Here is an 18339-nt window from a genome sequence, read left to right as displayed (position 1 = left end):
TTCTCCCCAAGCACATTTGCAATTGTCACCAGAAAGCTGTCTCCATGCCAGAATTTATGGGAAATGGAGAATTTTAAGCAAGCTGGGCCAGTATTGCAGCAGCGAAGGGTTTAGGTTGTCACCTTAGAAGGAGAAAGAAAAGTCCCTGAAATGGCATTGGTGCCCCTGCAGTCATCTCTAAGCCTTTGCGCAACCTCCTCCTGCCCCCCCTTCTTCATTTTTAATTAATTGTTTTTGCGTAAAATCTCTGATGCTGAAAGGGAGACTATTTTTAAAAATTCCTCTAGGGCTACTTCCTGTCCCTGCGGCTGGCTGCTGCTGGACAAGCGCTTGCCCTCCTCCTTCCCCTGCTCTGCCTCAGTCGAGAGCTGTGGGTAGATCAGAGAACGGCATTTTCTACGCAGGACATCCACACCTTTAAAGTTAAAAATCTTGAGCCTAATTCCCCCAAATCATTAGGTTTGTAAGGATGAGCTGGGCATCCCTTTGCTTGCCCTTCCTTAGTCTTCAGCCTCCTTGGCTGCCTCCCGCCACCTGGGGAATCGCCCCCTTTCTCTGCCCTAATACCTGGCACCCTCCTGCTTCTTTTTCTTAACTGATGCTGAGACCCCATAGCCTGTCCCAGCTGACATCGTGGAGAGGACAGAGGTGCAGATGCTCAGCTGGTCATCAGGCGAGCTACAGATCAAAGCCTGAACCCAGATTTCCCCAGTCACCCTAGATGGGCTGATCGCTGGAAGTCATTGCTGTCTGATGCCTGACTGATAATTCAAGTTGATGGATGCACAGTTGCCAGGTGCGTTGACTGATACACAAATATTCACCACACATAAAATTACCAGTACTATTAGCAAACCTCCCATTGCGCTTTCCACTGCTAAATACAGGACTGAATGGACTGTTCAAAAAAGTAATAAAAAGAGGACATAATAATTTTGTGGTCTGTTGTGTATTGTTCCTAACTGACCCACAGATAAATGTATTATGGCAGCTCTTGGCATTGTCATTTTCATGATTCAAAAGGATCAATTTTCCTTTTTTAAGGAGATGAAATTGCACTTTACGGATACCCTTCTCTTTTGACCTGACTAGATAGTCTACATGTATTTGAACACTGTGGCAAAGGCACTCTATGCATGAATAACAGAGGTGTAGGATGAAAAAGTTCAAAACGCACAGAGAAAAGCAGGCAAAAATCTTATTTAGGCAATTTTTCATTAATAACAGCAGCATGGGGTTGACTTCAAAGGTTTTACTCATTAGTAAGGGGTTTTTTTTTGTGTTAGGGTTTTTTTTTTTTACAGTTAAATTTGCCAGTTCAAAATGTGGAGAGTTGTTGGTAGGTTAAATCCGTAGCTCCTTGGGATGGGGGTACACTGTACAGGGACGTCCAACAACATGTGGGTGCTAAAGGAGGGACCCCTCCATTTGGGACCAAGCTGCCAGGTCTGGACCTGAGATCTTGACTGGTTGGAGTCTCCCATTCCCCTAAGTCCACCTTGTGTCAGTCTAAACCAGAGGGGAGAAGCTGGGACTTGTATATTTATGGTCTGTAGAATAGGACTTGATATCCAACCATGGTACTTGTCCTCCCAAATTAATAAATTTTAGATTATATGTCACTGAACGGTGCAGGTCTGTTTGAGCTTCTACCCCACCCAGTTTCCCCATAACAATATCCAATGTTTAAATAACAAGAAAAAATGCCTTGCATGTAGGCAGGCTACAAAACAGTGCATAAAATTAGAACTGACTTCCTAGTGACATAGTTTTCTTTAGAAACGACATGCTGAGAAAAAACTGAGGCAGTAATAGGCAGGTTTTTCTTCAAGGCTGTTACAGAGAAGAAAAATATCCCTGCTAAAATAAAGGCCTTTCTAACTTCATGGTTTTAAATCATACATATCAGCAAGAGTAAATGCCTTTATTCCTCTTGCAAATCAACTCTGTAACACCTTAACAAAGAACTTTCAATGCTGCCAGACCTTTTTTTCTGCGGTTCAGGAACAATGAGACTTACTTAAAATGTACATAGGCCTTTCCTGTCTTTTGGTGCAAAAGAGATTCTCATTCTTGATGTCTGGTGATCAGAAGAGGATGAAACTCACTGCCCTATGCTGAAAAATTTAGCCACAAGAGGTTTTTTTGCAATGCACTTTTCACATATTCAGCAGCTTTGCTATAAATGTCTGTCCCTGAAAGGAAATATCCACCTCCGTACTTCTTAAAATATCATGTCAGGTTTTTGATCATCTAAATGTTAATTAAGATGCTGGAATGCCATGATAAATAAACTAACAGCTAACTATTATTGAAAGAAAAAGTCCCTGTCCTCTAAAACCCAAACACCATATATCATATCTAATGTTCTTTGCTCTAAACAAACTGACACTGATATCTCAATACCTACTTTTCTAGACAATTTTCTAGACAATTTTCTAGACTGCTGAGCCTATGCTTGTAGATTTTTGCACTGGGTTGCTTTGCTGAGAAGGAAAATATCTCAAAGAAGATAGGCATAGACTTGCCTATGGGAGGTGATGCTGAACTGCTCCAGAGATGATGATGGTACCAGAGCTGAACAGGACAAAAGAACATGGAGAAATCAAACCTGGTGTGGTGTCCCAAAGGAGGACAAGCAGAGATCAATGGCTAATCTTGGTCTCAGTAATATTAGTAAACATAGCGTGTTCAGTAACTCTTCTTGAGATGAAGATGATGAAAGTCAGATTTCAAACAGGATCTCCAGGTTATTTGTACCTGTGTTCTTATATGTGTTGAAATGAAAAGCCATCCAATTACAGCCTTTTTTTGGTGTTTTGATACCCCTTGAAAACACAGTTGAATTTTGTAGGGCCACTTATATGTGCCGAAACCTTGATCTTTCAAGGGCCTTGTACCATTATAGAGGAGTTGGAAAACAGAAAAACAATACCTGAACAGAAGCTATGTTGTGAAATGAAGAGCAGGGCTCTAGGCTTGCTGAAAATGTGGGAAAAGAGTTACAGAACAAAAGAACAGTCTGCCCTCATCAAAGGGATTTAATATCCTCTCTGGTCTGCTAATGGATTTTTAACATTGCCTGTTGCTTACAGAGCTCCCTCATCAATGGACTTGAAATGAGAGGCTGCTATGTGCCAGAAGTTTAGGACAATCAATTAGGACTATAAAAGGTTTAGTTAAAAAAACCCCCCGATATGTAAATAGCCAGTTTCTGTCTGGCCTTCTGCTGTTTCAAAATTACTGAGGTTTTTGACTCTTTCCTCCTGTAGCAAAAACGCTCCCTCATCAGCGCAACCTCTCGGCGTTGTTCCTGGTCTTTGTTAGCACAGACTGACTGGCAGTGCCTGCAGCCATGGGCCTCGCACGTGAAATGCTGACGTGTGACTTACCATGGCCACGATTCCTTTCCCTCCCTCTTCTGCCCATTTCACAGTAGCTAGTGATGAAGCTGGAAAGTGGAGCAACAGAAGATAACTACATGTGTCTCCACCTAAAATCTAGTGCATGGTCAGGATCTGGCCACACACAGGCTTCTGCTCCAAAGCCATTTCTTCCCTTGGATCACAGGTAGCTGCGGTAGCTTCATCAGAAGCTACAGGTGTAAGTGACAGCACGATTTGCTCAGACTAGAGATGATTCAGGGCACCACTGTAAGTAACTGGGCAGTTATACCAGTTTGGTGGGATCAGTTTTCAGGGAAGTTATTTCTACAGTTAGTCACAATGTGTTGCTTCTTTACAGAATTTTACAACCACATTTTATAACAAAGTGTTTCAGTTTCTTTTCCACAGCAGTTTTGAAAACAAAAAATGAAATGGTAAATGTGGAAAAACATTCAAATGAAACCTTTCAACCCAAGTGCAAGGTTTTTCAAATTTCTTTTTTCTGGAAATAGTTACTGATTTCAATGAAATCACACAAGTTGAGCAGAAAAACACTTTTGTTTACTACTATCATCTGCTCAAAGAGGCAATCTCAGCCTTCACTGTTACAACCTGAGAGAATTTAGTACTTGATGCATAGCAGTGCTGGCCTAAAGCACACCTACAAGTACACTTCCACGTGGCATCAATTGTTGTTTAAATGAATAAGAAAAACTACTGTCAAATGATTGTACAGAAGTTTCTGCAGCTCAGCAATGCAAAAAGAGTATTACCTGCCTGGGGGTCGGCCTGGGGAGCGAAAAAATATGGACATTAAGCTGAAATTTTACTTTATTTCTAAATATGTTAATCATAAGACCAAAAATACCAAAAATCTGTTTCTGAGATTTTGTCTATCAACAGGAATAATTCAATGCATCACTCATAAACTGTACATGGTTAGAAAGTATTTGCATTATCTGAATTCACCCTGGATTCAAGTAGGAACAAGCCAAGCCAACTCAGGCCATAGCTTTTCTCATTGACACGTGTGGTTTGCACCAGCATGACTAGGTGGTTTGTTGTCCAAAAGCCTTAATTAACGTTGACCACAATTGTGTTACCACTATTAGAGATAAGGAAACCCATAAGGGTAGCAATAGGCTTGGTAGCTACAACTGTCTGGCCTGTACAATGATATAACCTATAACAAAAGTCTAGCAAAATCCATCAGATAACCTTGCTTTTAGCAAAATGATTTCCAGTGCAACAGGAGCTGTTGGTGGGAAGCCACTGAAGTCATGATTTGGAGGGGAGGGGAGGGGAAAAAGAAAAAGCAGATCAGTGTGTCAGAAGGCACTGGCACGTAGCTGGATCTCACTAACAGAGAGATGGGTCAATACACATATTCAGATTTAGGAGCTGTCATAGGCAAAAAATAGCTGAAATTGTGAACATGAACAGGCAGCAGATAACTGTGTGTATGTGCATGGGTGAATGTCTGAAATTGAACTCCTGAAGTCTCAGACAGGAGCCTGCTACTTGCAAGCTGCAACCAGTATGGGATACTTGCAAATTTTGATAACACTTTGACTAAACAAAAGTGATGCATCCCAAACCCTCCAATTAATAAAGACAGGAGACTGACCCACTAGTTATGAGGCTGATCATGTGCTGTTCTTATGCACATACACTATTTAGACTGGAGGAACTGTGAGCTTGGTTTCCAGAAAGAAGATCTGGTGCCAAGAGGTGGGTTCCTGTAAGGAAGAAGTGGTCTTGGAAAGAAGAAGGGGGCCCAGAAAGAAGGTGGTGAAGATCCTGGCCTGGGCAGAGGTGTGGGAAATAGGGGAAGACCCTGGAGATGAGGAAGCCATGGACATCAATGCCAGGGGATGCCCAGGGACCTTGGCCAGTGGCGCCTGAGACAGGTAACTGCAAGCAGCATCACAGCAGGAACCGACACGACTTTCTGCCCACCCTTCCCAGCCCAGCAGTGACCTCCCTGCAGGGAGGGAGGGAGGGAGGAAGTGTGAGAAAGAATAAGTAGAGTAGAAGTTGTAATGTCACTGATTCTTCAGTAAAACCTGGTATCCAGATCCTCTCCACATTGGTATTTATGCTGTCTCACCCTTGACAGGAGTTCAGCATTATTTTTGATTCTTTGGTTAAGAAACAGCCTAAATTTCCAGATGGGACATTTTGAAAGTGCATCCGTGAGAGAGGCACCCAAACCCCGTCAACATCTTAAGTGTTGAATTTTCTGTTGCTCTTCAGAAACATCTCTGTTTCAGCTAACAAAGAGTTTGTTGCTCTTGGAGAACACCACTAAGCAGTTAGGTCTGTCAGAGTGTGTCATCAGCTTGTTACGGAAAACAACTGCTCATCAGAGGCTATTGCTCATCTGCTGCTCTCCAGGAGAAACCATCCTGTGTCCTCCCTTCTGGTGACATTTGAGACCCATCATACTCAGTGGCTGTTTATCCCATTGTGCTGCTTTTGGCTGGGATAGAGTTCATTTTCTTCATAGTAGCTAGGATGGGGCTGTGTTTTGGATTTGTGCTGAAAACAGTGTTGATAACACAGGGATGTTTTAATTACTGCTGAGCAGTGCTTACACAGAGTCAAGGCCTTTTCTGCTCCTCACACTGCTCCGCCAGCAAGTAGGCTGGAGGTGCACAAGAAGTTGGGAGGGGACACAGCTGGGACAGCTGACCCCAACTGACCAAAGGGATATCCCATACCATGTGATGTCATGCTCAGCAATAAATCTAGGGGGAAGGTTGGCAGGGGGGCTGCTGCTCGAGGACTGGCTAGGCTTCAGTCGGTTGGTGGTGAGCAATAGTTTTCATTTGCATAATTTGTCTTTCTTGGGTTTTATTTCTCTCTCTTTGTTATTTTCTTTTTCATTATTATTATTATTATTACTATTTTATTTCAATTAGTAAATTGTTTTCATCTCTGCCCACGAGTTTTCTCACTTTTACCCTTCCGATTCTCTCCCCCATCCTGCCGGGGGGGAGTGAGTGAGCGGCTGTGTGGAGCTTAGTTGCCGGCTGGGGTTAAACCACGACACCCGTCCAGAGTTTGTTAACGGAAAATGGACTTCCATGCTCAGCTGTGTTGAGGGACTAGATCTAGCAAAACAGACCAAGCACCTTGGTGTAACCTCTCCATATTTGCTAGCTGTAACAAACACTGCAAGACAGATAACATCTCACCTTGCAGCTGTAAACAGATGTTCAGATGAACCCCTGATGATGCCAATATGCTGTGCCTGGGTTTACAGAGGAACGCGAAGTGGTGGAACAAAATGAGCCTGCACATAGCAGCCTCTCATTCAAAGCCCATTGACGATGGAGCTCTGTAAGCAGCCAGCAATGTTAAAAATTCATCCCCATGCTTTACAAAAAAAGACCTGGGGCAGCACAAAGTCTGTCTGGAGAGTTTCAAATGCCACAGATCTTGGGATATGAAAGATTGCTACACTTCTGAGAAGTGCAGCTAGAAAAACAGGCAATATTAGCACTGCAAATACAAGTTCCCTCATCAATACACCCGATCTTCATTTGGAGGGATCTTCCTGTGCATTAAATCTATAGCCTTTTGTGATTGCCAAGGAAGCCAATCAGGAACATACTGACTATGACGTTGTAGTTCACACTGGCTCAGGGATTATACCAGCTGTATGCCATTTCCTCTCTTGGCTGGGAAAGTGGAATTGTTGTAGGGAGCGGGGGAAGACATAGCCACCTTTTCTTTTTTTTTTTTCCCCTTTCTTTCTTGCTTCCAACCCTTCTATTAAGCAGGAAATAATCTAGTGGTCAAAACAAAATATTTCAAGATTTTCAAGATCACTGCCTGCATGTTATAAAGGAAACTACAATGTAATCACAATTTTCAACTGCAGAGTGTGTCTTCAGAATTAGAAGTCAGGGAGGGGATCCATGTGTGTGCAGCATCCTTCAGCATGCAAGATGAACTTATGTCAATGAGGAAAAAAGTTATGGATTGTGTATACCTGGAAAATTAAAATTCAGGCAGTTTAGAGAAGATAATTGCTGAAGTTGCATTTACTTGCATTCATATTACCAAAGAAGAAAGAGCATGCAATGCTCCATGTGAGCCACAAGGATCATTGCTCTCTGAGACATCCTTCTATATTAAGGACAGCAACAAACAACTGTGGGTAGGCATTTTACTCTACATGATGGCAATGCTCTATTTCTTGCAAAAGCATTTCTGCTAATTGCCTCATTTTATGGCTTCTGCAACTCATAGTAAGGTGAAGCGCCTAATAATTTCCCTTCTAGATGATACTTTTGTCAGCGATGTGGCAATGTACTTATCCACATAACAGTGCTACTCTGGTAGACAAAGACTCTAAGTAGAAAAATAATGTTTTTACTAGAAGGTCAGCTTCAAAGAAGATGCATTTAATTTGCTTATTTGAAAACACCCCATGTCCCATATGAGCTCAGGAAAAGTACATAGCAGGACATAAAAAAAGAAATCTTGTATTCTGCTTCATCCCTAGGTCTTTAACAAACCTTAAGCTTACCACTATGTTCTTCACTAGGGCTGATCTCAGGAGGAATGGCCGCTACTGAGTAGGGTGTTCGGTGTTTTTCAATGTAGTTTTTGGTCGAAAATCATCTTGGCTAACATCATGTTAAAATACTGATTGTAGATGTGATGGAAATTTTTATTGTTTTCCATCTAATTAGGCAGCAAATGTTGGTCAACATCTTTAAAGTCTCTTTTCACTGAGGATTAACTGCAGTTTCATATTAATAGCAATTTCCCCAAAATTACAGTGAGCTTGAAAATTATCTAGTAACAAATGTGAAACATGCTTAATGCTGTTCAAGGACAAATTAGAATTTAAAATATATTTCCACCCTCTTTTCTCAGCTAAGCAGTTCCTGATTATCCAGTTTACTGATAACATTCTTGCCTCATCTCAGAGGAGGAAGCCCTCCCAGAGGATAAACAGACTAAATATTTGCTTTTCCATGTTTCCTTTAAAGTATGTTTAACTCTTTATTACCAAAGAATAATATTAATTTAATGCAGGGGTAATGTGTGGCCCTCTGTAGCTACTTTACAAATGTGGAGCTGTATGAATTAGATACTTTTTGTCATGCTTATTAAAAATAGGAGACGTACTGATGGAGCACACCTATACTGCGTATACCATATGTGTTTCTACCTCTTTCCATCTGCTCACCCCCACTTTATGTATTTATGTACGTATAGATGTATGTATGTATTTATGTATGTATAGATGACATTATCTATACCTAACTAGTCTATAACTAACAGTTAACTGCATACTGTACAGTTTGATTAATGTAGTACTTAACGTCATATTGCCAGAAGGCTTTTGTTTAGCTCTTCTTGCAGGGCTCCTCTCAAAAGTGGGAAGGTCTATGCTTATGGAGAGTTATTAACTCAGGAAAGAAATCATAGGAGAAGCCAGGTTCAATTTCAAGCTAATAGATATGTGAAAATTATTATTTTGCATCAATTTTTTGCAGATCTGTGTTAAAAAACACAGTGTTTTTGTTTGCCCTAAACCCTAGCACAGTAGGTCAGAGAGGACTGAAGTAATTCTCACTCACACCAATTCTCAAAAGTGCTAGAAGATTTAGGTGCCCAGAGCCATTCAGCATCAATTGGAGCGAGAACCTAAGTCTCCTAAATCCAGGAGTCAATTTACTGGAGGGAAGGAGGAGGGAGAGACAGGGACTTTAGGCCGTTTAATAACATATGGGACGGCACCTGATACCAGTCACTGACAAGGTTACACAACTGCCCCGTTTCCTCACAATCAAAATCAAAGGAGGCTGAATTGAACTACTTTTGAAAACCTTTTTCCATAGGGAAACTCTTTGCCCTCTTGCATTAATAATAAACAACATTCACACACACACACACTCTCTATTTCATACTGTAATAGTCTGTCATCTGGAAAATAGACCTGGGAAGACTCAGCTGTGACTGCACAAGCCCATTGGGGAGGTGGACACAAAGCCGCCTCCACAAGCTGCTCCAGGGGCATCTCCTCCCCACTGGCAGCTCTTTACCCTTCTCTACAGGGGACAACTCCCATGCTGATGCAGTCGCAACACAAATCTCTTCCCCCAAGGTCATCTGGGTTGGGAGATGCTAGAGAGACTGGGAAGAGTGGAGGGCAGGGTGAACACTGAATGAATAACATTATTTTTTCCTTTATCCTGCAAGAAAAGCCTCAGTAAATAAAAATGCCTTTTTTTTTTTTTTTTTTTTTTTTTTTTTTTTTTTTTTTTTTTTTTTTTTTTTTTTTTTTTTTTTTTATTTAGAGCTCTGGGGGAGTCCTCCAAACTACCATAACCTTGGAAACACAGCTTCAGTTACAGTCGTGGTTCCCAGGAGTACTTCTACTTTGTCTAGATGCCAAGCAGTGGTGATCAACCTGTGACTGTTTATCGCATCCCTGTCTACATGGATAATGCTGAATAAAGGCAGTCTTGGATCAAAACCAGAACGCCTACTTAATGGAGTGAGGCAGAAAGCTTGAAAAAAGTCAAGAATATTCTTTATGATGGAGCTGATCAGACTGGAGGCAGAAAGCACTCTGTCATAGTTCCTGTGAAATTTTGCTATACTTAATAAACATCCACGTAAATTAGTTATATAAACACTTCCTCAAACTATGGAGTTTTTCCATTACTTATTAATCGCAGTTACTGATAGCCTAAGAGAAGAGGTTCAGATGTAGTGACTAACAAAAATGGGGGACCATAGCTCCAATCCAGATCTCTTTCTTTCCATCATTCCTGCATTTGAAAAGCTGGGCCAATTTATCAACGTTGAGCCTAGCTTTATGGAAGATGTTGCTTTGGCGATAAAAGTGGTTGAAAGTTCTAGTAGCCACAGCAGCACAGTGAAATAAAGAAATACAGGCCACTTTTAAAAGATGTGGCCAAAAAGAATTATTCATGGCACTTTGTTGGTTGTTTGAAACTCCAGAATGGCTGGCTAAACCAGAACAGACGGTGGTAGGAGTGAGTCAATACTGAAGGGATAGCACAATTTCACTGCTTAAGCACTGTTGATTAGTAGACTGGAAGTAAACTGTGCTAGGGGTTTATTATCGGTTTTATCTCTTTGCTTGCTTGTTTGTTTTATACAGGTTTCTCTGGCTGGAACCTAGTTAGTTCCCTGAGAGGGCAGGTACTGAGTTATTTACCTCCAGAGCTGCACAGATCTGGAGAATCTGCATCCAAACCAGAAACTCGATTGCCCTGAGACCAACTATAAATTCATATATCTCAGGTACCTAAGCCAGTGATGGCACGATCCAGAGGGTCCTGGTTTTGACTATTATTGGACATTGCAGACCACAGTTTTATTTGGTCTTTCTGAAAGTTTGTGGCCCTCTAGCATGTCTTTCCGGGCAAAGATACCCCAACAGGTATGTCAATAAAACAGGTGGTTGGTCAAAATTCTGTGTCAGAGTTAAGGTTAAGCATGGAATGAAACTGCTAAGTACACTTTTGAAACACAAAGAAACGTACAACAATGTTGTTATAAATGAGCAGCTATTTCTTTAAAACACAGTTTTAAAGGATTGACTTTGAAGTCAGCTATTTTTAAAAACAAAGTGGCTTACTTTTTTGCTACACTACTTATATTTGACTTAGATGGGAATAAATTAATTGCATGTAATATGCTTGGAATGTGTGGAAAATAACATTTTTTCCATGTGAGTCAGCACAGGAAATGAACTACAAATGAGTAAAATGTTGAGAAGTCTACAGTTGGAGGTTTTTTTTAAATACACAATGTTTTTCAAGAGTAGAGTACTAACATCATGTTTTCTTCAAGAGTAAAGTATCACGGAGATGACAGATGACACACCAGAAACTGAAGAAGAGCAAGAACTTGCTTCTGATCAGCATAGTTTAAGACTCTAATTTGAGGCAACATTAATTTAATAGTTTCTATCTTTGCTGGTGCCAGGCAGTTTTGCCTCCCCTTATTGGACATTGCCAAAGCTTACCACATTCTTGTTAAACACAGAAAATGGTAGATAACACAAAGCAAACGCAGAGGTGTTCTGACTTGATTTTCTTTTCACAGTGATGTAAAAGAAACAAACCAGCATCTTCTAAATAATGATCTAGTGATACATTCCGCAAGACACTTTGATGTTCAAAATTTTCCCTTGCCAGGGTTAGATATTAAAATAGTAATAAATTCTACTAGTAAGAACAGCAAATGAACGGGTTTCTAAGAGTCATACTGTGAGAGGATGTTAATGGGTGGATATTTTTAGGAAAATATGTAACCCACCATGTAGCTGAATCCTCAATCCTAAACTAACCAACACTTGGAGCTCACAGTGGCAGTGAGCAGCAAAAAGGAGTACAGAATCTGCTCCAACATACTATTGATTTGCTCTGAAATTACGTGAATTATTACTGTTGACTTCAGTATTAGAACCAATGATTGTATTGGAGTATTTGATGTTGCAAGAAGGCCCCATTAATGCAAAATGGATCCTCCATGCACTCCTCAGAGATCCCTTGAATCTGAAATTTTCTCCCTTATTTCATTTGGGAGAAAACTACTGCTTCTATATCGAATTTTCCTTCTGTTTACCGAGGTGGAACTTTAGCCCCAGTCTAGTACAGTTAGTAGGGACACTGCGACTCCTGTCTTTAATGTGAGGTAAGAAGCACACTATTAATACTGTTTTTTCTTTTTTGAAATCGAACCAATAAACAGAGTTTCTTTTGAATATGTTGCATTGCACTCTGAGATGCATGAAAAGCATTTGAATGAGTAAGTTTGCATTATACTGATCCTAATAAACATCTTCCTCTGAATGCTGAAACCAATTACATGTGTTTGGCCTTTATCTTATGACTGTACTTCTGTCAAATGAACAAACAGGCACACGTGCTGCATCCCAAAGGCAACATTTGGCTCATAGTGCCTAACAATCAAGGAGAGATGATGCACATATTTTTTGTAGGAAGATAATGTTTCATGTTCCATTGCTTTAATTTTGCTGTGAAAAGAGCAGCACAGGGAGCCTGCTGCCTCTGCTTCGAGTGTCCTGTTCGCTCTGAAGCCACAGGCAGATTCTGCCACGCTAGTGAGACTGAAGTGCGTACTGCACACTCATGCTATGCACAGTTCATCATGCTGCCGTGTACCAAAGAGAGCTGCTTAGTTCATAGATCAGAGAGCCATTTAAGGTGAACCTGGAATCGTTCTTGGTGGTAAAATTGAAACCATCTAAAGTCAAGCCGGGATTTTCCTGGACTCTTTCCCCCAGTCTTCAAAACATGTATCTTTCTTTGCCTTTCTTCTCATCAATAAGGAATTTAAAGCCATAGATTCATTACTCTCAAATGTTGCTGCGTATGAAAAATGCAAACAGAGAGAAGAAATAGGCTCCATGTTGCAAGTGTAAACTCAGAGTCCCTGCAGAGAAGTGAATTTTTTTCAGTCTGCCTTTGGGAGCAGGCTTGACATGATTTCCTGAAAAGCTGCCTGTTTTGCTTCACCATCCCCATAACCACCAGTTGCACAACTTATATGGATTAATTGAGCTGCAAACAGTAACATCCAGATCTCCCACGCTGCTTAAAACACAATACAGCGAAACCAGGCATGACTGCAGTAAGGATCAAAGAGAGAGGATAACAGGAATAGAGTAGACGTCTGTCTATGAGAATCAGGGCATCTAGACTCTAAGGCATTATAAGGTAAAACTCTTAACATCTTTTCTGCCATACCTCCAAGCAAAGATGTGCTGGAGGAGGTCAGAGCAATTCACCTGACTCAGCCTGCCGCCAGACAAAATAGGTCACATCAGCTTCTTCAGCAATTACGAAAGGCTTCTTTCTCTAATGAAGTGGCTAAGATAAGAACAGAAAAGGGAAGCCCTCAGAGGATAGAAAAGAACAGAAAAAGTTCAGAAGGCAGGTGGGGTTAAAGCTGATGTTTTGAAGCTTATAGCTATGCTTCAGAACTTTCCTATCCCAGGCGGGACACAGATTGCCCAGCAAAGGAGAAGGGCATGAGTGTTTATGAACTGGAGTTACTCCCTGCAAAGTTTGCTGCCAGTAATCCCTCTTGAGCAGCAGTGTTTTGAAACAGTGTTGCTGAGTCGTGCAGATTTGTGATGATACTAATCTCCATGCAACTTCATAAGAAGCTGCCAGAAATGTGAAGGACTTACATTTGCAGTATATATTTGTGAAACTAAGCTTTGATAGAACATCCATCCACATTACAGAAGGAGACAAGTTCTGGGCCTGCTTCCATACATAAAGTTATTTCAACTAACTGCCTATCTTCCAGACTTTCTTTCAATCTCTGGACTATAAACTTCCCTGATATTGATGCTCTACTCCTTCTCCTTTTGACTTTGTCTTTCACTTAAAGTAGAAAAAGCCTTAAAAGACTGGAAAATAACACCAAAAATCTGGGATCAAAACTCCTCTGTTTCCCTGGATTCAGTAGAGCTGTGGTGCAGAGAGCATGAAATCAGGCCTCGTGTGTTTAATTCTTTAATTTATGGAAGCAGGATTGTCTTGCATCAGATTTAATGTTCTGCAGACAGCTGCCTTTTCCAAAGAACACAAGTTCCCCACACAAGTAGGGGACACTGAGCACCCTCATGTTGAAGAGGAGGTACCATTCTCTGAAAAAGGTTGAGCAATCCCATCAGCATCTTTCAAGAACTTACCATACTGTTATCTGAAAGGCAGTGACTTCCATGCCAAGGGACATGAGTTTCTTACAGTAAGCTAGACAAATTACAGACAATAGTTTGCACTCAAAGACCTCCACTACTTCCATGTGAAGCTACACCAGTGTTTCACTCCTTGTCCTGCCTAAAAACCTGGAAATTGTGTCACTCACTTTCACACTGGTACACTACCACTGAATTTATTCCTGATCTACTGTGCTGGGACAACTAGATGGTAAGTAGCAAGAAGACCAAATCATGTGCATAACAAGCTAGCCACAAGGACGTGAATTTCTAGGACCAGACTTCTGAATAGCAACTCCTGCATCTTCCCACAGTGGTGACCATGCGTGTTATACAGCTCCAGCTGCCTGCCACCACTTCTTTCCTGACCTCTCCTTGCAGAGCCCCGTAGATAATCTGCAGCATGAAGGCTGGCTTTTTAGGCCTTCCACACTGCACTGAAAATTACCTTACAAGCAGGGCTCAGTATGGAGTTGTTCTCTGCACACTGAAGAGAATAATAAATGATTAGCTCTGTCCTCTATGTCTGTCTGTCAGTAACTTACATACCCATGGACAGTTTCAGAGAGAAGATAGGGCAATCTTTCAAAGGTATAAATTTTATGTGAGGTTTTGTGAGTAGCAGGAATCGGGTAGAAGAATCCCAAGAAAGTCTGCAGTGTGAATTCAGCTGTTATTCTGTTGACCCAGTTTCCCAAAACATGTGTCCTAGACAGCCAACATGCGCACACAAGCAGCTCAGAGCCTACCACCCAGCAGATGCTACTTCTTGCCCAATTGCCACTTAGGAGAAACATGAGGTAGCTGGAGGAGGTAGGCATGGTCGCCACAGTGAATGGGAACTGGGGGCACTACAGGGTGTGGGGGCAGACACAAGGAGCAAGAGAGTTAGAGTTACTGATGTGGGAAAGGGTAAAGATAGCGGACACAAATTTGCAAGACGGATTTCTTCTGTTTCTAGTGTAACATACAACAGAGTTTGTGCTTGGTGCTCAGCATAACCTGAACGAGAGAGGAATTTCACTCTAGCTGAAACCCTCACCTCTGATTTGTGATAACAGTATGTGTCTACAAGGCAAGAGATCTGTCAACAAATACAGAACTTGTATTAGCCTGTGGCAGACGTGACATAAGTCCAGATCCTTTTTGTATGAATATTCTGGGCATCTGCGCTCACATAAGTTATGGACAGGTCATCCTGCACGTTCTAGCGCGGACACCTACACAGATTTAAAAAATCGTTTCTTACCAACAATCATGTGGTTGCAGACATCGCAGAAGGTGGGTTTTTTGAAGATGTGCTCCTGGAAGATGTGAGCTTTGTTGTTTTCTGGCAGCTGCTGGGCTCTGGTGGGGGAGGACGTCTGGCTCTCTGAGCTGGGGAGCTGCCCGGTGCTTGTGCTCACCTCAGGCATCAAGTCTACTTGCAGTTTCACATCGCTATTAGTCCTCTGGAAGAAATTGTCTGCACTTTTACTCCGCAAGCTTTTGGTCTTGAAGGAGAGTGATCGTTTCAGTTTCTGCAGCTGCAACAAATAAGCCAGTTACAATTACTGCCTTTTCCTCTTCAACAGCAAGGCAAGGCTCCTGGCTTTGGGGTGTGCTGTTGACAAGTGAACCTGGGAGCCACTGGCAGACCTTGAACCACCTGAACAATAAAATTGACTTTAGAATTCAACCAGCTATTTCAGAGCAAAGAAAACAGATCCCAATCACAAAATAAACTACTCTACATATGCTTTCTGATAGACCATAAACTTGATAGCCCTAACGAATGCTGCTATTGGTCTTTTCTTTCAGGTATGACAGCAAAGAGGTACTGCAGAGAGTTGTACACATTGGAGAATATATCCTTTGTATTCAAGCATGAGAGAACTTAGAGTATTATTCATCCTCGCACGGTCCTTAAGCAGCCTGTAAAGCCATTTCAGGAACAGGTGTTAAATAGCATTACAAGAGGAGTGAATTCAGTAAATATATTTGATACAGTGAAATTTCTAGAATTTGGCAGAAAAAGAAATTATATGTGGTTTTGACCGAGAAATTTTTGTTTTCTTTTATTTTTTTAAAGGAAAGAAGGCTAAGGCGCAGTAACAGTATAATTAACTAGCCAATTGATAGTTAATGCATTAATTAATACTACTTAACACACGTTCATATATATTCTTGTATATTGTATTGTGTATTGATTGTCAGGCTATTAAGCACCACAATAAGGCATTATTAACTTACATTTATTAACTCAAACTCTTTACCTGTAAACTATCTCGTACCTTATCAGGGCTCCTCTCATCCTCCCCCCCCAAATTTTATATAAGGCTGAGAAGGGTGCTAGGTGAGGCACAGAAGCTATCAGGATGTCAGCTACACAAATCTGCAGGTTTGTCAACTTCGATGGCCCACAAGTAGAGCCTGGGTAAAAGGAAAGCCAGCTCTGCGTCCACTTCACGTTTGCTATCTCTGAAGTGCAATACCTCCGTATCACCTTTCACTCAGCATTATTCCAATCACTGCAAAATCGTTTCAATCACTACTGCAATTCTCTGGGCGAATGTGATGTAACAACTGAAATTTTCCATGCCACTTAGGCTGTCTGTGGTAACCAGCAGGAATGGTTTATATTAGAAACTGTTTATGTTACAAGCAGTGATGATCAGGAATCATAATTCACGCTAATATAAAGGAAAGGAGTTCACATACTTTCCCAAAAAAGCACGGCACTGGTCTGTCACACTGACTTAGTGGCCTCAGAGCACTTGCTCTCCCCAGCTTCTATTCTTGATCCATCCGAAAGCACGCTGTCAGAGAGGAGTCTCAAGGCGTCCCAGGGGGAAGCCTCTCTTCTACCTTCAGACACAGACAGCTTGTTCTTGGAGAAGGGAGACACTCCAGCTCTCTTCCCCACGTTTCACAACAAACTCCCCGAGTCCAATAAACAGGCAAAAAGCTGCCATTACCTCCGGTTAACTGTTTGGGTTTGCTACATGGAAACAAACTGCATTCTGCTCCCTGAGCTGTTTCTCCAGAGTGACTTTAGGAGTAGGGAGGGATCAGAGCCAGGGGCCCATCCCACATGCACCACTCTCACCCACGACTCTCTTCTGAGTTTATGGGAGGAGCCCTGGATCCAAATGAAGGAAATACTCACCTGTTTGCTAGAAACTCTCAGTCTCTGGGGGAATGTGTAAATAAGAGCAATTAAGTCATTAAATGCCAACTACGAGGTAAGAGCAGTTTCTAGTTTCTGAAGCTCTTTCAGCTGAAGCCTAAGTCATGGACTAGCTGAGCCCAAAAGTCACTGTACAACAGCACCAACAAAATGTGAGATCTTCCCTTTTCTGCTTGGATGTTAAGTCACCGGCTCTTGAAATCACTGAGGTTACTCAGTACTGAGATTACTTCATCTCCCCAGTGACAGCCAGGAACTCGGCAATAATTCACCCCTTGTGCCTGAAATGCTTCTCACTGAAGTCAGACCTAATAAGTGTAGCAAAACACAGAGAATTACAACACCACAAGGTGACTGAAATGGCATTCATTATTGACTTGCCATCCATTTCTACAGTGCCACATGAAGTTAATTAAATTTCAAGATGCTGCTTCTGCCACAGAAAGAAGACTAAGCTGAGCAATACAGTATTTGTTTTACCATGAAAAAACTGTCCTGCTAGTTTGGACAAAGCATGCAGTATATTTTAAGGAGCTCTGCATTTACTATCCTTACCCCGTTCTCCTGTGCAGAGTTATTTGCCAGTCAAGGGATGTACCAGCAGCCTTTCCTCCCTCAGGCAGAGAAGTCAATAGTTTTCCAAAAAGGAGTGGTCCAGCATTCAGGCTAAGCATGTCCAAACATATGCATACACACTAAGGTAAGCACGCAACTGTGCATACTCCGTGCATCTCCAACCACAATGTTCATAGCAGGACACATATTCAAGAGTGAGTTGACCAAGTTACATTCACAATCTAATAGTCCTCGCTGAGATTCCCTGAGCACTGTCCTATGCTATTGTGGTTAAATGATTTCCAGACAAGGTGGGCATCCTTGTTCTTACCCAAATGCAGATTTTATACCCATTTGCATTCAGGCTGGAAGACACCTACATGTTTGGCTTGCATTGCATACCTAACACACCAATGAAAGTCTGCAGCTATTATACCCCAAACAGGTTATATGTATACAGAAGTGACTATACA

The 18339-nt window shown here is 41.6% G+C and overlaps 1 protein-coding gene across 2 annotated transcripts in view; it reads right to left on the bottom strand.

Annotated features, from left to right (window-relative positions):
• STAC (SH3 and cysteine rich domain) overlaps positions 1-18339 on the bottom strand; it is a 75008-nt gene that overhangs the window by 33838 nt on the left and 22831 nt on the right. For both annotated transcript variants that reach the window (XM_009272423.1, XM_009272424.1), the window contains exon 2: positions 15392-15668. In XM_009272423.1, the coding sequence (XP_009270698.1) occupies positions 15392-15668 (277 nt within the window). The remainder of the gene's footprint in view (positions 1-15391; positions 15669-18339) is intronic.

Source organism: Aptenodytes forsteri, unplaced genomic scaffold (assembly GCF_000699145.1).
Source record: "Aptenodytes forsteri isolate BGI_AS27 unplaced genomic scaffold, ASM69914v1 Scaffold398, whole genome shotgun sequence".
Classification (NCBI taxonomy): Eukaryota; Metazoa; Chordata; class Aves; order Sphenisciformes; family Spheniscidae; genus Aptenodytes; species Aptenodytes forsteri.
This window is presented reverse-complemented; position numbering and strand designations above follow the sequence as displayed.